Source organism: Myxine glutinosa, chromosome 7, assembly GCF_964187855.1.
Source record: "Myxine glutinosa chromosome 7, kmMyxGlut1.1, whole genome shotgun sequence".
Classification (NCBI taxonomy): Eukaryota; Metazoa; Chordata; class Myxini; order Myxiniformes; family Myxinidae; genus Myxine; species Myxine glutinosa.
Window position 1 is genome coordinate 16,584,143 of NC_136267.1, and position 17,934 is coordinate 16,602,076.

Below are 17,934 nucleotides of genomic sequence, written 5' to 3' on the forward strand. Positions count from 1 at the left end.
GCAGAGTCACAATCTCTCCAGATTCAGTTTTATTTGTGTCACACCAACAACAGACTAAGTGAGCAAAAGCACACGATGACTCAAATTTACAAAGTAAGGCATCTGCACGCTCACCACACACCACACCCTTGAAATCCCTTCCCTTTAATACATACACTACCCCGGCATCATCTGTTGTGTTCCTGCTTCATCAAACATCCACTTCATCTGAAAAAGAGAGTTCACAGTTGTAGAACGTTTCGATCCGACGACAAATGTCCAAGCTATTTCGTGTCAAACAAGCATACCTTTCAATCCAACCACCTGAATACACCATCCCCACCCCCTCCTTATTGTTTAAATGAGCTCAGAATTCTGTTTTGCACTGCCCTCCCACCTCTGCATCAATCACCACGATAAGGTGCACTTAGTAGGTGTGACAACATGCCTACCTGTTGGCACTGGTCTGTCCAATGGTTCAGACTTTCCAGAGTATCTGTCACAGCAACAGCAAACTAGGTATTAGGTATGAATAACTCTGAGCTGGTAACTACCATCGACCAACACCACTCTTTAAGTACCTTTGACTGCCAAAGTTAACATGTTCCATTGTACAATTATTGTTTATCCGTAAGGATGTGAATGGAAGCGATTCATTGACTGTTGTAATGAGGGATCCAAGAATGGAAATCTGAACCAAGACATGGCCGATCCAAAGTTGATTTTTCTTACAAAACACACGTGGATAAACTACATACCTCTTTCGTGTGCAGTTATTGAAGCGTTTGGATTTGCCTGTGGAAAGCATTAGGGTGAGGAGGATTGGGCAGGGGGGGGGGGGGGGGGGGGGGGAGAAAAATGAGATCGTTTACAAAAGTTTTTGTTTTCATTTTGACAAAGGTTTGTGAACATGTTAATTATTACTTATGATGAGCGTTGCCGAACTTGCTCAAAAGAGCCCATGGAAATTGTTTATTGTGATGCAATAACATTTCAGGCTACCCTAATTCCCTACTGCTATGATTACCCTAAAGCCCTACTACTATGATTACCCTAAAGCTCTACCACTATGATTACCCTAATTCTCTACTACTATGATTACCCTAATTCTCTACCACTATGATTACCCTAATTATCTACGACGATGATTACCCTAAATCTCTACTACTATGATTACCGTAAATTTCTACTACTATGATTACCCTAAATATCTACGACTATGATTACCCTAATTCTCTATGACTATGATTACCCTAATTCTCTACGACTATGGTTACCCTAATTCTCTACTACTATGATTACCGTAAATTTCTACTACTATGATTACCCTAAATATCTACGACTATGATTACCCTAATTCTCTACTACTATGATTACCCTAATTCTCTACTACTATGATTACCTTAAATCTCTACTACTATGATTACCCTAAATCTCCCTAAATCTCTACTACTATGATTACCCGAAATCTCTACTACTATGATTACCCTAATTCTCTACTACTATAATTACCCTAAATCTCTACTACTATGATTACCCTAAATCTCTATGACTATGATTACCCTAATTCTCTACTACTATAATTACCCTAAATCTCTACTACTATGATTACCCTAAATCTCTGCTACTATGATTACCCTAAATCTCTACGACTATGATTACCCTAAATCTCTACGACTATGATTACCCTAATTCGCTACTACTATGATTACCCTAAATCTCTGCTACTATGATTACCCTAAATCTCTACGACTATGATTACCCTAAATCTCTACTACTATGATTACCCTAATTCGCTACTACTATGATTACCCTAATTCTCTACTACTATGATTACCCTAAATCACTACCACTATGATTACCTTAAATCTCTACGACTATGATTACCCTAAATCCCTACGACTATGATTACCTTAAATCTCTACTGCTATGATTACCCTAAATCTCTACGACTATGATTACCTTAAATCTCTACGACTATGATTACCCTAAATCTCTACTACTATGATTACCCTAAATCTCTACTACTATGATTACCCTAAATCTCTACTACTATGATTACCCTAAATCTCTACTACTATGATTACCCTAATTCGCTACTACTATGATTACCCTAAATCTCTACGACTATGATTACCCTAAATCTCTACTACTATGATTACCCTAATTCGCTACTACTATGATTACCCTAAATCTCTGCTACTATGATTACCCTAAATCTCTACGACTATGATTACCCTAAATCTCTACTACTATGATTACCCTAATTCGCTACTACTATGATTACCCTAATTCTCTACTACTATGATTACCCTAAATCACTACCACTATGATTACCTTAAATCTCTACGACTATGATTACCCTAAATCCCTACGACTATGATTACCTTAAAACTCTACTGCTATGATTACCCTAAATCTCTACGACTATGATTACCTTAAATCTCTACGACTATGATTACCCTAAATCTCTACTACTATGATTACCCTAAATCTCTACTACTATGATTACCCTAAATCTCTACTACTATGATTACCCTAATTCTCTACTACTATGATTACCTTAAATCTCTACTACTATGATTACCCTAAATCTCCCTAAATCTCTACTACTATGATTACCCGAAATCTCTACTACTATGATTACCCTAATTCTCTACTACTATAATTACCCTAAATCTCTACTACTATGATTACCCTAAATCTCTATGACTATGATTACCCTAATTCTCTACTACTATAATTACCCTAAATCTCTACTACTATGATTACCCTAAATCTCTGCTACTATGATTACCCTAAATCTCTACGACTATGATTACCCTAAATCTCTACTACTATGATTACCCTAATTCGCTACTACTATGATTACCCTAAATCTCTGCTACTATGATTACCCTAAATCACTACGACTATGATTACCCTAAATCTCTACTACTATGATTACCCTAATTCGCTACTACTATGATTACCCTAATTCTCTACTACTATGATTACCCTAAATCACTACCACTATGATTACCTTAAATCTCTACGACTATGATTACCCTAAATCCCTACGACTATGATTACCTTAAATCTCTACTGCTATGATTACCCTAAATCTCTACGACTATGATTACCCTAAATCTCTACTACTATGATTACCCTAATTCGCTACTACTATGATTACCCTAAATCTCTGCTACTATGATTACCCTAAATCTCTACGACTATGATTACCCTAAATCTCTACTACTATGATTACCCTAATTCGCTACTACTATGATTACCCTAATTCTCTACTACTATGATTACCCTAAATCACTACCACTATGATTACCTTAAATCTCTACGACTATGATTACCCTAAATCCCTACGACTATGATTACCTTAAAACTCTACTGCTATGATTACCCTAAATCTCTACGACTATGATTACCTTAAATCTCTACGACTATGATTACCCTAAATCTCTACTACTATGATTACCCTAAATCTCTACTACTATGATTACCCTAAATCTCTACTACTATGATAACCTTAAATCTCTACTATGATTACCTTAAACCTCTACTACTATGATTGCCTTAAATCTCTACTACTATGATTACCCTAAGTCGCTACTACTATGATTACCCTAAATCTCTACGACTATGATTACCCTAAATCTCTACGACTATGATTACCCTAATTATCTACTACTATGATTACCCTAAATCTCTACTACTATGATTACCCTAAATCTCTTCGACTATGATTACCCTAATTATCTACTACTATGATTACCCTAAATCTCTACTACTATGATTACCCTAAATCTCTACGACTATGATTACCCTAAATCTCTACTACTATGATTACCCTAAATCTCTACTACTATGATTACCCTAATTAAAAGAAAGGGTCTCTATGACAATGAATGAATGAATGAATGAATGATCGTTTTAAGGCCATTTTCCCCCGCTGGAGCAGGGGTTAGCCTTGCCGGCCCCATGACAATCATGGTTTCCTGTTTGAGGCAATGTTTTTATGGCCAGATGCTCTTCCTGACGCCAACCCTTAGTCACCTCTTACGATGTGCAGGGATACAGTGTACCTTTTCTAAATCGGGGTACACACCGGGATCATTCATCCCAGCAAGCTTGTAACTCAATTTGGAGACCTCGGAATGATGACAGGCTGAGTCAACCCCCCTGGCGTTAATTCAGCGACCGGGATTCGAACTCAGGATCTGAGGATCCCAAGCCTGTGCCCTAACCGCTAAGCCAACACCAGGCTATAGTCTCTACGACTATGATTACCTTAAGTCTCTACTACTGTGATTATCCTAAGTTTCTACTACTGTGATTACCCGAAGTCTCTACCACTATGATTACCCTAAATCTTTACTACAGTGACTACTTATTTTTCAGCCCCAATTCATCCGACCGTTTTGTTCATCGGCCAAGAAGGAAGGTCTGACCCAAGTTTTTCAGGAACCTGCTGCCCATGCCTGACAATAGACGGAAGTTGGTTTGGGCAGACATTTGTAATTTGACCTCAGTGTCGGCGATAGTTTGCCTACTCTTCACAAAGGATACCCTTGGATTCTTAACATCCACCAACTAATGCCGGCAGACCAGACACCTGGTTTAACGACCACTTGATGGACGGCGCCAATTAACACTCAATACCCCTGCATGTGAAGTACCAATCCGACAGTTTATAGTCAGGTGAAACCCAGGCCCAGGCTGAAACCAATACCAATACCAATGAAACCAATGGTACCAATGAAACCCAGGCTAGACAGTGGAAAGTTAAGTGCACCTCTGCACCATCCAGGCCAAACTCTGGCTGCCATGAATGATATTTAAATTAAAATATTTAAATATTTGCTTTTTCATCCAATACCAATCCAATATTCCAATCCAATATTCCAATCCAATATCAACATTCCAATTCCAATCCAATATTTCCAATTTCAATGAACTAGCAACGGTACCCGCCCTAAGGGCGGGGCTTCAATTGGGAAGCCCAAATGAAAAGGTAAAATATCAGAAATTGAAGGCTTTTTTATTTTAAACGATTCATATAAACATCCGTTAAATCATATCACACGCAAATCATCAAAATCTAAACAGTACATGGCTAAACAGTACATGGACGATCACGTACCACGTACGTCTCGTGTCTCGCTTGCTCTCATGTTGTCCCAATAATGATCCTTCCGCAGGTTCACCTACGGAAACCTTGTTACGACTTTTACTTCCTCTAGACAGTCAAGTTCACTCATCTTTTCGGTGCACCGGCACGAGCCGAGAACGGCCCGTGCAGGGGCTGATCCGAGGGTCTCATCAAACCGTCCGATTGGTAGTAGCGACGGGCGGTGTGTACAAAGGGCAGGGACTTAATCAACGTGAGCTGATGACTCGCCCTTACTGGGAATTCTTCGTTCGTGGGACACTGTCTCAAGCCCCAGTCCCTATCACGGATGGGGCTCAGCGGTTTACCCGAGCCTGACGGCGAAGGGCAAGGTACACGCTGGCCCGTCCAGTGTAGCGCGCGTGCGGCCCCAGACACCGAAGGGCATTAAACGTTCATTAAACATTAAACGTTCATTAAATGATTACGAAATGAAAAACATTACGAAATTACGTTCACACCGTCACGTCAAACACTACTGTGAAGACATACATCGTCACAATGAGAGCATCGTCACAATGAACGTTATACGAACACGAATGTTATGCAGGAGTCCAAACCTGAGAATGCTGGAGACCAAAGCTGAAATTGGGAAAACTAAATAGCCTATTTTACTCCTGGAGATCCCAGGATTATCCACCCAAAATATCGTTGAGATCGCTTCAGCAGTTTTTACGGTACCTTCGAACAGACAGACAGACGGACATTTGGTGAATTATAGTAAGATCGTCACAATGAGAACATCGTCACAATGAATCTTATGCGAACGCGAATGTTATGCGGGAGTCCAAACCTGAGAATGCTGGAGACCAAAGCTGAAATTGGGAAAACTAAATAGCCTATTTTATTTCCAGGGGTCCCAGGATTACCCACCCAAAATATCTCTGCGATCGGTTCAGCAGTTTTTACGGTACCTTCGAACAGACAGACGGACATTTGGTGAATTATAGTAAGATACCAATGGTACCAATGAAACCAATGGTACCATTGAAACCCAGGCTAGACAGCGGAAAGTTAAGTGCACCTCTGCACCATCCTGGCCAAACTCTGGCTGCCATGAATGATATTTAAATTAAATTATTTAAATATTTGCTTTTTCATCGTGACTACGCAATGTTGTTTTGTTTATAAATGGAACATTCTAAAATACAATTATAATTTTACTCCCCTGACTTTAAAGATAACCTTTGAACTGCCGTGGACGTCTCCCTTCCAAGTACTCACCGAATAGACTCTGCCTAGCTTCTGACTTGTGATGGTTTCAGGCACATTCAAGCCAATGATTGAAATCACTCTACAACATATTGCTACAGGAAAGTTGTAGTTGAACTCACTTAATAGGATGAGCACGCCAATAAAGGCAATGAGACATCCCAACACCAAGCCGACAGTCTGCAATGTCTTGTAATCTGGAGACAGAAGAGACATTCAGTTTGGTGAAATGAATAGTGAGATTAATTGCACAGTGTGATATTTTATAGAAAATGCTCAATCAATCAATTAGATTCCTATGAAGTGTTACAAAGAAGAAAGAGGGAAGAAAAATAAAGAAAATAAGAAAAAATAATGACAAAAATATGGGATATCAAGAGAGATTTCAGGATGTAACACTTGAAAGGTGAGGAGGGGGTGGGGTGGGAGGAGGGATGGGAGAGGGGTAAAATCTTCACCAAAACATATCTAGTCATCCTTGTCACTCACCCAACCTGACCACCAGGTTTCATCAGAATCCATCCATAACTTTTTGGGATATCATGCTTTATATCGTTTTTGGCCTGATCTCTCAATAGGGAAGAATCACTTTAAAAATTCGAGGATCTGGATCTTCACCAAAATCTAAGCAATTCGTCCTTCGTAATTTGTTCAGGGTGCCGGCGATGGCTCGTCTACTATTCATGAAGGACACTGTGGGATCTTAAAGATGAACATGCATCAACTTGTGTTTTTTATGCCCAGTTTAACATCCTTGCCCCACCTCGTGCCCAGATGGGAGACCAGTTATATGTCCGTCCAAGGTACGTCACACACTTATATACCTCGCCCTGTCTGCGAAACACCAGGATGACAGTTTGTAGCCTCTGGCCGAGATTCAAACCCAGGCTAGATGGCTCAGGGGCAAGTGTGCGTACCTCTGCGTCTCGGCCATCCTACCAACCTGCCATCTTATTTAAGATGATGGCTTCCGTAACAACCATAATTAAAAAGATTCACAAGCGTAACAATGTCAAGTGGGTGCCGAGGCCTCAACATAAATATCTCATGTGATCTGATGTTATCATTACATTTCTGTCAGATATATAAGGACATTTTTTAAACAATGATTTCACAGAGGTTCGGATTGCAAGGTGTAATGGAAATCATTTGCCTCATTCCAAGGTAAAAGGGGACAGGTTGGGTTTGAAGCTCTTCCAAGTCCCAAAGTAATAGGCAACGGCAAGGATAGAGATACAATTGTGGTTCAAAAATGCACCAACTGATGCCCGAGATGACTGTAATGCACATCCATAAATTACTTAATCAATGCCCATTACCCTTGGAATAATATGAAGGAAGTAAATGACGTCATACCATATATAATTATACACAGGAAGGTTTGAGGATACTGAAACCTTTTAGAGGTCCGAGGGTTCAGGGTTGGGGGAGGACCCAAGTTCTATGTAAAAATGTATCGTTTAGCGATGGTGAAGCATTGAAGTTATGGAAGCGTGTAACACATGACCATGTCTCCACTGTTGTCATTTGCCAGGAGCCCCCAATATGCTTATGTGCCAACCTGGTCTGAAATAAAATGTAAGAGACTGGGTAGTTGTTTAATACGATGGCAAATTTATTACCCTGCGCTCGCAAAGGGAAAAGCGAGGTTAAGCATTCAGTCCAGTACGTGTGCCGTGTCTGCATTTTAAAAATTCATTTTCTCGGCAACCGTTGGTCCGATTGACATGACATTTTCACCATAGGAGCGACTCCTGTAGAATATTTTAATGATTATAATGACGTCATAGGTCACGTGGTACAGGCGCCATCTTGGAAAAACTTCGCACCTCTATATCTCTGAAATCGCTTAATGGAAAACATTGAATCATGGCTCATTGTCAACTACTCCCCATGGGGAATAAGATATGTTAATGATGATGTCATCGATGCCTTCGTTATGACGTCATAATTCGACAAATACAACACTTATCCATCCGATCATTATTTTAAAAATTTCAGCAACTGTTTGGTCTGATGGACACGAAATTTTCACCATAGGAGCGCCTCTTTCTTTAGAATATTTTAGTGAATATTGTGACGTCATAGGTCATGTGTTACAGGCGCCATCTTGGAAAAACTGAAAAACGTTGCACCTCTATACTGTATCTCCAAAACCGCTCTATGGAAAAAATTGAAACGTGGCTCATTGTAAATAACTCCATATGGGGAATAGGTGTTGTTAACGATGACATCATTGGTACCATAATTTTGACGTCATAATTCGACAGAGACAATGCTTAGTCTGATCAGTTTGAAATTTATTGAGCATGATCTATGCAACAATTATTTAGAGAATATACATTGATGATGTCATCACTCACGTGGTCTGGCAGCCATATTGGATCAAAAAAAAAGAAACGTTCAAAAACAGAAGAGTTGGCTCACAACAAGTTGACTGCACAGTGCGCAGGGTAAGTATTCTCTGAATACCATCTACTTTAAGTCTGTATTAGCTCTATCTGGGCCATGTCAATAAGCATAGATCGAATCAACGCATGCAAACCATAATGTGTCAGCAAAACATCCAACCAGTCATCAAAGAAAGAATTCAACAAGAGATCCGCAAACCAAGTTGACATTCGGCTTACGAACAGGAGGAACATGGAACCAACATGGGAATGGTGTCCGTACTACATTGTACAATTACAGGTTGTTGTATGAATGAATGAATGAATGAATGATCGTTTTAAAGCCATTTTTCCCCGCTAGAGCGGGGGTTGGCCTTACGGGCCCCATGACAATCATGGTTCCCTGTTTGAGGTAATGTTTTTATGGCTGGATGCCCTTCCTGACGCCAACCCTTGGTCACACTATTACGATGTGCAGGGATACGGTGTACCTATTCTAAATCGGGGTTCACACCGTGATCATTCAACCCAGCAAGCTGGTACTCAATTTGCCGACCTTGGAAGGATGACAGGCTGAGTCAAGCCCCCCTGGCGTTAATTCAGCGATCGACCGGGATTCGAACCCAGGATCCTAGGATCCCAAGCCGGCACCCTAACCGCTAAGCCAACGCCAGGCTTATGTTGTATGGAATCGAATATAAACCTCTCAAGGTTCCCTACCGTAATATAGTGCTGACGGTTGTTCAGGAGTATCTGTGGGCAAGATAAAAAAAAACATTACATCTTTATATTGGTAAAGCTCTTGATAGTGACATGTTTCATCATGGATGTTCGTCTCAGCGATGACTAGGAGCGCAAGGATTTCGGCAAAGGAAATATGGTACAATACATCCATCCCTCGATTTACGGAATATACATGTTCTTGAAAAGTTGTAGATAAAGCGAATTTCAGTATATCGAATCGTATTTTTCCCGTTGACTTCCCTTGTATAATTGTGGATGCATTCCTACGGAAAACATTTCGGCCTCATGACGTAATAAAAACACTTATGAATGCAAAAAATCTTTCTTAAGCACATATTTAATAGAAATTTGATAATGCTATGATAGAGAATGAAATATTAATAACAATACTCAAAATAAGTCACAGAAATAATAAGATAGCCCCATGGGGGACTGACGGTTATTTCCCCACGATTTCTGAGAAGATTTTAAAATAAATTACCGGAATTTGGTGGCGAAACCCCCTTTTGCAGCTTCTTTTAGGGGGCTCATCAGATGGGGAGCACAACCCCATGAGACCTTATTGTTCTGATTTATCGTACCAAATTTGGTTCATATTGGTCATGTAGTTTGTGAGGATAACATGGTTTAGTGAATATGAAGGATTAGGGGGGGGGGGGGAGCCAGTGGCCCCCTTTCCAGGGGGAGATACGCCCATTGGGAGCACGACTTAAGGTTCGGGCATGGTCACTATGCCGCAAAGCCATTATTATTTACTAAGTTGTCATTGCTTGCGATGTGGATAACAAAAACCTTGGCAGTGGAAAAAATGAAATGTTACCTTTACTTGATCCACCAGCCTGTACCTGGACATTTTCTGCAAATACATGAAACGAAAAATCAGCACAAGTGAATTCCATTTCCAAATCGTGTGTGTGTGTGTGTTTGTGTGTGTGTGTTTGTGTGTGTGTGTGTGTGTGTGTGTGTGTGTGTGTGTGTGTGTGTGTGTGTGTGTGTGTGTGTGTGTGTGTGTGTGTGTGTGTGTGTGTGTGTGTGTGTGTGTGTGTCGTCCATTGTTATATCCATATGCGGGTTTCAGAAGCCCTCTCAGGTCTCAAAGTATCCACCTCCGTGTGTGCGTGTCAACTAACCAACTCATCCAGCAAGTTTCATCCGAATCCGTTCATATCTGTTTGAGACATTGTGCTATATGGCGATGTTGGCCCTCTCACTCAATGGTGAAGAATCACTTGGAAAATTAAAAAAAAATTCTCGTATTCCAGATCCAGATCTTCACCAACATCTAGTCATTTTGGCCTTGTCACACACCCAATTCTTGTCCACCAAGTTTCATCCAAATCTTTCCATAATGTTTTGAGATATCCTGCTCACAGACAGAAAACAGGAGTGAAACTAGAACGGCACTCGGTAGAGAGCGTACCTCCACCTGGTTGACCATATCACTCAATGGTGAAGAATCACTTAAAAATTATAGTAGCCGGATCCGCATCTTCACCAAAATCTAATCATTTCGTCCTAGTCGCATGCGCTACATCTCTGCCAAATTTCGTCAAAATCTGTCCACAACTTTTTGATATATTTTGTTCACAAAGAAACAAACAATTTTTGCCCTTTACTGTGTCAAACCTCACCCGGATTCCTCCACAGGTGACATTCTCAAGTAGCGCACACCTGAAAACTCCAATGTTGATTATTAATTAAATTAATTAATCTGCAACTGTAGTGGTGGCTCTGCGAGTCTGAGAAGTTTGGGGTTAGCGCTCTTTTAATCCACAGGTGTAGGCTCATGTAAGAGATGAGCTATGGAAGAGCTGTTGGATGTGCACACAGTTAGCACTTTTGGGACTTTTGTCCGTCTTCGAAATGCTTCCCTGTCAATGTTCAATTTTGTTTTTTCTTTGTGCAGAATTATATGAAGAAAAAGAAGAGGATTGTTTAAATGCAGACGTCACTGATAAATTGATCTCCTTCGTATGGACTCTAAGGTACAGAGATTTACACGGTTTGTGGGAAACTTCGTGCACCTGCCTGCATTGTGCTGTGTAATGTGGCCAGGTGGAGATCAATTGTGAACCCATTGGTTGTGTGTGCTCTGCACTGCATTCGTCACACACTCTCTCTCCCACTCTCTCGTTCACCCCTGCCTCTCTGTCATTCATCTCCCCCTCACTCTCACTCTCTCATTCACTCCTATTGTTTTCATTCTTCCCACACTCACTCTCATTCACTCCTCTCTCTCATTCATCTTTCTCTGTCATCTCATTCTCTCATTAATTCACTCCTTTCTCTACCACTCTCTCATGCATCCCACTGTCCCACTCTCTCAATCTCTCTCTCTCTCTCTCTCTCTCTCTCTCTCTCTCTCTCTCTCTCTCTCTCTCTCTCTCTCTCTTCTCTTTCTCTTTCTCTTTCTCTGTCTCTGTCTCTCTCTCATCCCACTGTCTCTCTCTCATCCCACTGTCTCTCGCTCTCGCTCTCTCTCTCTCTCTCTCTCTCTTTCTCATCCCACGCTCTCTCTCTCTCTCTCTCTCTTTCTCTTTCTCATCCCACGCTCTCTCTCTCATCCCACGCTCTATCTCATACTGTCATTTACTTCTCTCTCTCATCCCACTGTCTCTCGCTCTCGCTCTCTCTCTCTCTCTCTTTCTCATCCCACGCTCTCTCTCTCTCTCTCTCTTTCTCATCCCACGCTCTCTCTCTCTCTCTCTCTCTCTTTCTCTTTCTCATCCCACGCTCTCTCTCTCATCCCACGCTCTATCTCATACTGTCATTTACTTCTCTCTCTCTCTCATTCATCCCACACTCTCATTCACCCCTATCACATTCACCCATCCCACCCCCAATCCATACGAAATACAAAATGCTGATTGTCAAATTAAAAATCCCAGATGATGAGAGAGATGAATGACGGACCACTTCATAGTTGAGCACAGCACTACCGGCCTTCTTTATTTTTGTCGACCATGTGACGAGGTGGACCCAAAGCCAATGTCACCTTGTGCAGCCATTCTGGTCCTGCTTTATTTGGAAAATAAATGTACTAAAGTAGTTGCACAATATTATTTCTAGAACAAGGAGGTAGAACGTCTGAGCAAAGCCTCTTCCAATACTCAGAATTTCATTTAAATCGACAGATCGAAAACCAAGGGATATGGATGATGTCTCCAATACAATGTGTCGTGAAAATCTACATTGAACAACTCTGATTTATATGCTGTGATTTTATTTTGAAAGGGGATTAACTTGTATGATTAAAATCAGTTTAAAGTGCAAACTCATCTGCTTGGTCTGTTTAACCGGATCTGTGCCCCTGTGGCCGGTGGAAGTTTCCCAGTTGGATTTCGCAACCAATGAGACTTTTAGCACATGAGATCATCCACACATCTAAGCCTTAGATTGTGCACCTGTGTTGTGCCACCCACATGGCTTTAACTTCCATTTACCTCGTTCCTTTTGGATTAACGACTTCTCTCTTTATATATATATGTATGTATACTGTGTATATATATATATATGTATGTATGAATTTAAACGATTTCAGCATAAGGCTGACAAAATGTGAAACATAACAAACATAACAAAAATGTGAAAAAGTGAAGGGGTCTGAATACTTTCTGAATGCACTGTATATATCAGCACGGCAGTCTTGGCTGGTCACGACAACCACTGCTCCTCTAACATTAATGTTGTTATCCAATTAACGGTACAAGGAATTCCTGTTTAACGTCGACCAACTAATAACGGTAGATGGGATTCCCGTTTGACGTCCATCAATGAAGTCGTTATATCCATTTTTCCCAAGACTGAGGTAAAGAAACTTTTCGAGCCGAGTCTGAAAAATGTACCAAACCAGGTCGAAAGAATAAACACGCCCTTGGATGCCCTAAAACAAAGGATTGTGGGTTCGGCAGTCTGGTGACATTTTATTAATGGTGACGTCACAGTGAGTAGAACGTCTATTGACAACCAAAATGGCCTTTCATTGCATACAGGCAGACACACAATCTGACCATTGGCTGCTTATTCAGGAGAGTTGAACGTCACGGACCAATACGATTGGAAAATTAGTTTTTAAACAACTTTTGTTCATAATGGGTTGACAATCAGAGAGCAGGCTTTGTTGGGCCTAATGGCGTCCCGCGTTCGTTTCTTTTCAGGGAAAAGAAACTCGTGTTTATGTATTTATCTGTATGTAATGGAGCAAGTGTTTGTATGTCTGTATGTCCGCTCTTCACCCATTGGTTGGACAGTTGACTTGATGCCACCCAGAATTGTAACCTGAAATACTTCACCTAAAGCACCCAGAGGACCCAAAAGACCCCCCCCCCCATCTCCCCGAGGACCCAGAAGACCCTAAATACCCCAAAATACCCTGACGACCCAAAGGACCCGAAGACCGAAAAGACCCCGAATACCTAAAATACCCCGAAGACCTAAAATACCCGAAGACTGAAAAGACCCAGAAGACCCCAAAGACCCAAAATATTGAAAAGACCCAAAAACCCCGAACACCGAAAAGACCCCAAAGACCCAAAATATTGAAGAGATCCCGAAGACCCAAAATATCCTGAAGACCCCAAAAAACCCAAAGACCCCCCAAAAAATCCCAGAAGACCCAAAAGACCCCGAAGACCCAAAAGACCGAGAGGAACCAAAAGACACCGAAGACCCTTAGAGACCCCAAAGACCTAAAGTATTGAAAATTCCCTGAAGACCCCAAAAAACACAAAGACCCATAAAGACCCACAATACTGAAAATACCCAGAAGACTGAAAAGACCCAGATGAACCAAATTACCCTGATGACCCAAAAGACTTTGTAGTTTTTCTCATAATAATAATAATAATAATGATAATGATCCAAAAATAATAATAATAATAAACTTTCAGGGAATAAAAGTGGAACCAAAATGGCCTCAACGACACTTCGTTTTTCAGAATTTTTTTGAATAATATTTTTTCATCGTTATTTTTGAATTTTTATTTTTTCCTTGAAAATTGAGATGCCTCAAAAACCAAGACCACCGAAGTGGAACAGAGAGCCAGCAACATTCCCAAAGGAAATCAGCAAGAAATCCAAGTCAAAGCAGTTTGTGTCAGCCAAGAATATTCTCAACAAGACATGGAAGAAAAATGTGCTGCACATTTGGAACATGATCGCCCGTATTTTTATTTGTTATAAAAACGAAGCGTCAAAAGGAGATAGCACAACTTACTTAAGATTCCGGTGGATAACACGAACACGAGCAATAAGAGGTTCATCTCGCCGGGTCACGTGTTATTCAAATGGTCGAGTAACCTGCAAAGACAATGCACAAACTTCAACAAAATTTTAACCTTCGAAACTATTGAGGATGGTATTATTATCCGGATTGGGATCTGCCATGACACGTACAGCTCAGTGAGTCGGTGCTTGCTCATCGAATGGGATTATATCACTATAATTGCTGTGACGACGCGGTGGTGATTGCAGAAGGTGCTGCATGGGGGAGTATGTCTTGTCTTGTCACCTTTGAACACCTTCATTAAATACTGCACCTGCACTTTGAATGAAATTCTATCCGAGACCCCTGGGGTTACCCACACACACACAAACACCCATACACACACGTACACACATATATACACACATACATACACACACACACACACGTACACACAAACATACATACATACATACATACACATACACACATACACACAGACACATACATACATACATACACATACACACGTACACACAAACACATACATACATACATACATACATACACACACATGTACACACAAACACATACATACATACATACACACACATACATATACACACACACATGTACACACCCACACATGTACACACAGACACACACACACATGTACACACAGACACCCACACACCCACACATGTACACACAGACACACACACGTACACCACACACTGGCACACACACACACACACACACACACACACACACACACACACACACACACACACACACACACACACACGTACACACACATACACGTACACACATACACGTACACACATACACTCAAGCTTTTGGGTCTCACTCTCTGCTCACTCTCACTCTCAAGGTGTGAAAACATTTTGCTACCTCGGAGACATGCTGAATGGAGAAGGTGGATCAGACTCGGCAACGGTTGCTCGAGTGAGATGTGCATGGAAGAAGTTTCGGGAACTGAGTGGCGTGCTGATGAGGAGGAGAGTGTCGCTGAAGCTGAAGGGAAAGGTGTATGCTGCATGTGTGAGAAGTGTTATGATTTATGGGAGCGAGACATGGGTAATGAACGTAGAGCAGCAACGAAGGCTGGAAAGGGTGGAAATGCGAATGGTTCGATGGATGTGCGGAGTATCGTTGAGAGAGAGGAAGACAAATGATGAATTGCGAAAGATGATGGGAATATTGCCTGTGATTGATGCTGTGAAGAGGAACAGGTTGAGATGGTTTGGTCATGTATTGAGGAAGGATGAAAGTGACTGGTTGAGAAGAGTGATGGAAGTTAATGTAGAAGGAAGTAGAGGACGGGGAAGACCGAGAAAGACTTGGCTGAAGATGGTGGAAGAAGAAATGCGGGCAAGGGGGTTAACAAGGAGAGATGCACAAAATAGGGCAAAATGGAGAAGATTGTCATGGGGACCGCAAGGCTAACCCCCGCTTTAGCAGGGAACATGGCCTTAAAATGCATGTTGTTGTTGTTGTTGTTGTCTCTGCCATGATCTTTCCTGGGAAAACCACATTTCCAATCTGGCCTCCAAAGCCAGTCGCCGACTGGGCATCCTCCGTCGTTCGAAGCCCTTCCTTGGCACACCTGAGCTCCTCACCACATACAAGGCTTTCATCCGCAGCTCAATGGAATACTGCTCTCCCCTCTGGGCCGGTGCTCCTGCCTCACACCTAGCTCGGCTTCACGCTGTTGAAACCAAAGCGTTCAGAATCATTGGAATCTCCCGCGATGAAGCTAACTCCGAGGGCCTTTCACTCACTCACCGCAGGCAGGTTGGTGGTCTTTCTGTCTTCTACCGACTCCTCTCCGGCATTGCTCCTCCAGCTCTCTCTGGGCTCTGTCCCCCAAATATTCCTTCATGTCGCACAAGATCTGTCTGCAACCCTCTTATGGTTAAACTGCCGAAATCTGGGCTCTCTGCTCACCTTCACTCTTTCATTCCTCTTTTCTCCCGCCTCTGGAACAAACTCCTTCAATCCCACTCCTCCCTCCAGGTCTTTAAAACAGCTGTTCACCACCATCTCTTATCTTCCCCCATCCAAAACCGTGATCTTTTCTACCCCCGCTAATTCATCCCAGATCCACTTTTGTGAAATTCCAACTTCTTTCCTGGAAGTCCTAGCAGTGTCCTTGTGTGTTATAATTCTCCCACCCCCCCCCACCCTCCCCCCATTCGCATGCCCCACCCCAAGCCCTCTCCCTCCCACAGTTCTCTCGATGTCCGTGCTCTCAAATGTTGTACTTGTGTGCTTCCCCCTCTCTCCCCATCTTTTCCACCGCTCTCATTATATATTTTTTGTCCGTTTTTTGTGTGATTATTGTTAGCTCTTTCACGAGCCTCGATCTTGTATACAAAAACAAAAAAAACACACACAAACACACACACACACACACACATATATATATACACACACACACACACACACACACACACACACACACACACACAAACACACACACACACACACATATATATATATACACACACACACACACACGTGCACAAACACAGACACACACATATACACACCTACACAGTACACAATGCTTTTTTTTGCGACGCTCGTTTTTAATGGAATACGTTTGCAAACCACGAGCATTAACACTCGATATAACAAACTCGAACATTAACACTCGATATAACAAACCTTTTACATTAAACATTTGTATCCGACTATCCATCATCATGGACCTGAGGCAATGGCGCTTTAAAAGTTTGTCCGAGCTCTTACCAAATGAAGTTGTACTCGGAGAAGCTCAGAGACGTCCGCTGCAACCTGAACAAGGAGATGGAACGAGTGCAATGAGCACACCGGGGCTGCCCTCAGGTGTCGACATCACAATGACAAGACAAGGCATGAACACGGAGCGCATTCTTTGTGGTCACCAAACAGGATTATCATACCTGTGATTGCGTGGGTGTTCTTTGATTTCAAAAGGACATTCATACAAACGATGCTTTGTTCATTTCATAAAACTATGGCGCTGGTCGGACCAGGTATGGCGCTGGTCTACACCAGGTATTCACATATTCCCTTTAGTCGTTCGGCCTGGATCTGAATCTCGGCGCAGGTGTAAACCGTCGCCCTAGTGCTGCTCGCTTAACATCTGAGGCTCTTGAGTTCGAGCCCCTGTCTCACCGTTTAATTAACACCAGGTGGGTCCAGGGCCATCTTAACAGCATTGTAGGCCCTGGGCA

The 17,934-nt window shown here is 41.8% G+C and overlaps 2 protein-coding genes across 2 annotated transcripts in view; one reads left to right on the top strand and one right to left on the bottom strand.

Annotated features, from left to right (window-relative positions):
* IFT46 (intraflagellar transport 46) overlaps positions 1-12,763 on the top strand; it is a 69,936-nt gene extending 57,173 nt beyond the window's left edge. Inside the window, exon 14 of the mRNA XM_068121861.2 lies at positions 11,396-12,763. The gene's annotated coding sequence lies outside the window, so the exon portion shown is untranslated. The remainder of the gene's footprint in view (positions 1-11,395) is intronic.
* Positions 7-17,590, bottom strand: LOC137431009 (sodium/potassium-transporting ATPase subunit gamma-like). Its single transcript, XM_068121865.2, has 8 exons — positions 17,468-17,590; positions 14,705-14,787; positions 10,310-10,345; positions 9,466-9,498; positions 6,478-6,552; positions 738-774; positions 432-475; positions 7-207 (listed from the first exon to the last, which is right to left on the bottom strand). The coding sequence occupies exons 2-8, from the start codon at positions 14,748-14,750 to the stop codon at positions 191-193; spliced, it is 288 nt and encodes a 95-aa protein (XP_067977966.2). The 5' UTR covers positions 14,751-14,787; positions 17,468-17,590; the 3' UTR covers positions 7-190.
* Between the last annotated feature and the right edge of the window lie 344 nt (positions 17,591-17,934).

Bases quoted from the DNA above. Each gene is read 5' to 3' on its own strand.
- LOC137431009 (XM_068121865.2), bottom strand. From the start codon at position 14,750: ATGAACCTCTTATTGCTCGTGTTCGTGTTATCCACCGGAATCTTAA. The intron at 775-6,477 runs GTGAGTTCAACT...TGCTTTCCACAG, and splicing joins TGGCGTGCTCATCCTATTAA to GCAAATCCAAACGCTTCAAT. The intron at 476-737 runs GTATGTAGTTTA...TTGCTGTGACAG, and splicing joins AATAACTGCACACGAAAGAG to ATACTCTGGAAAGTCTGAAC.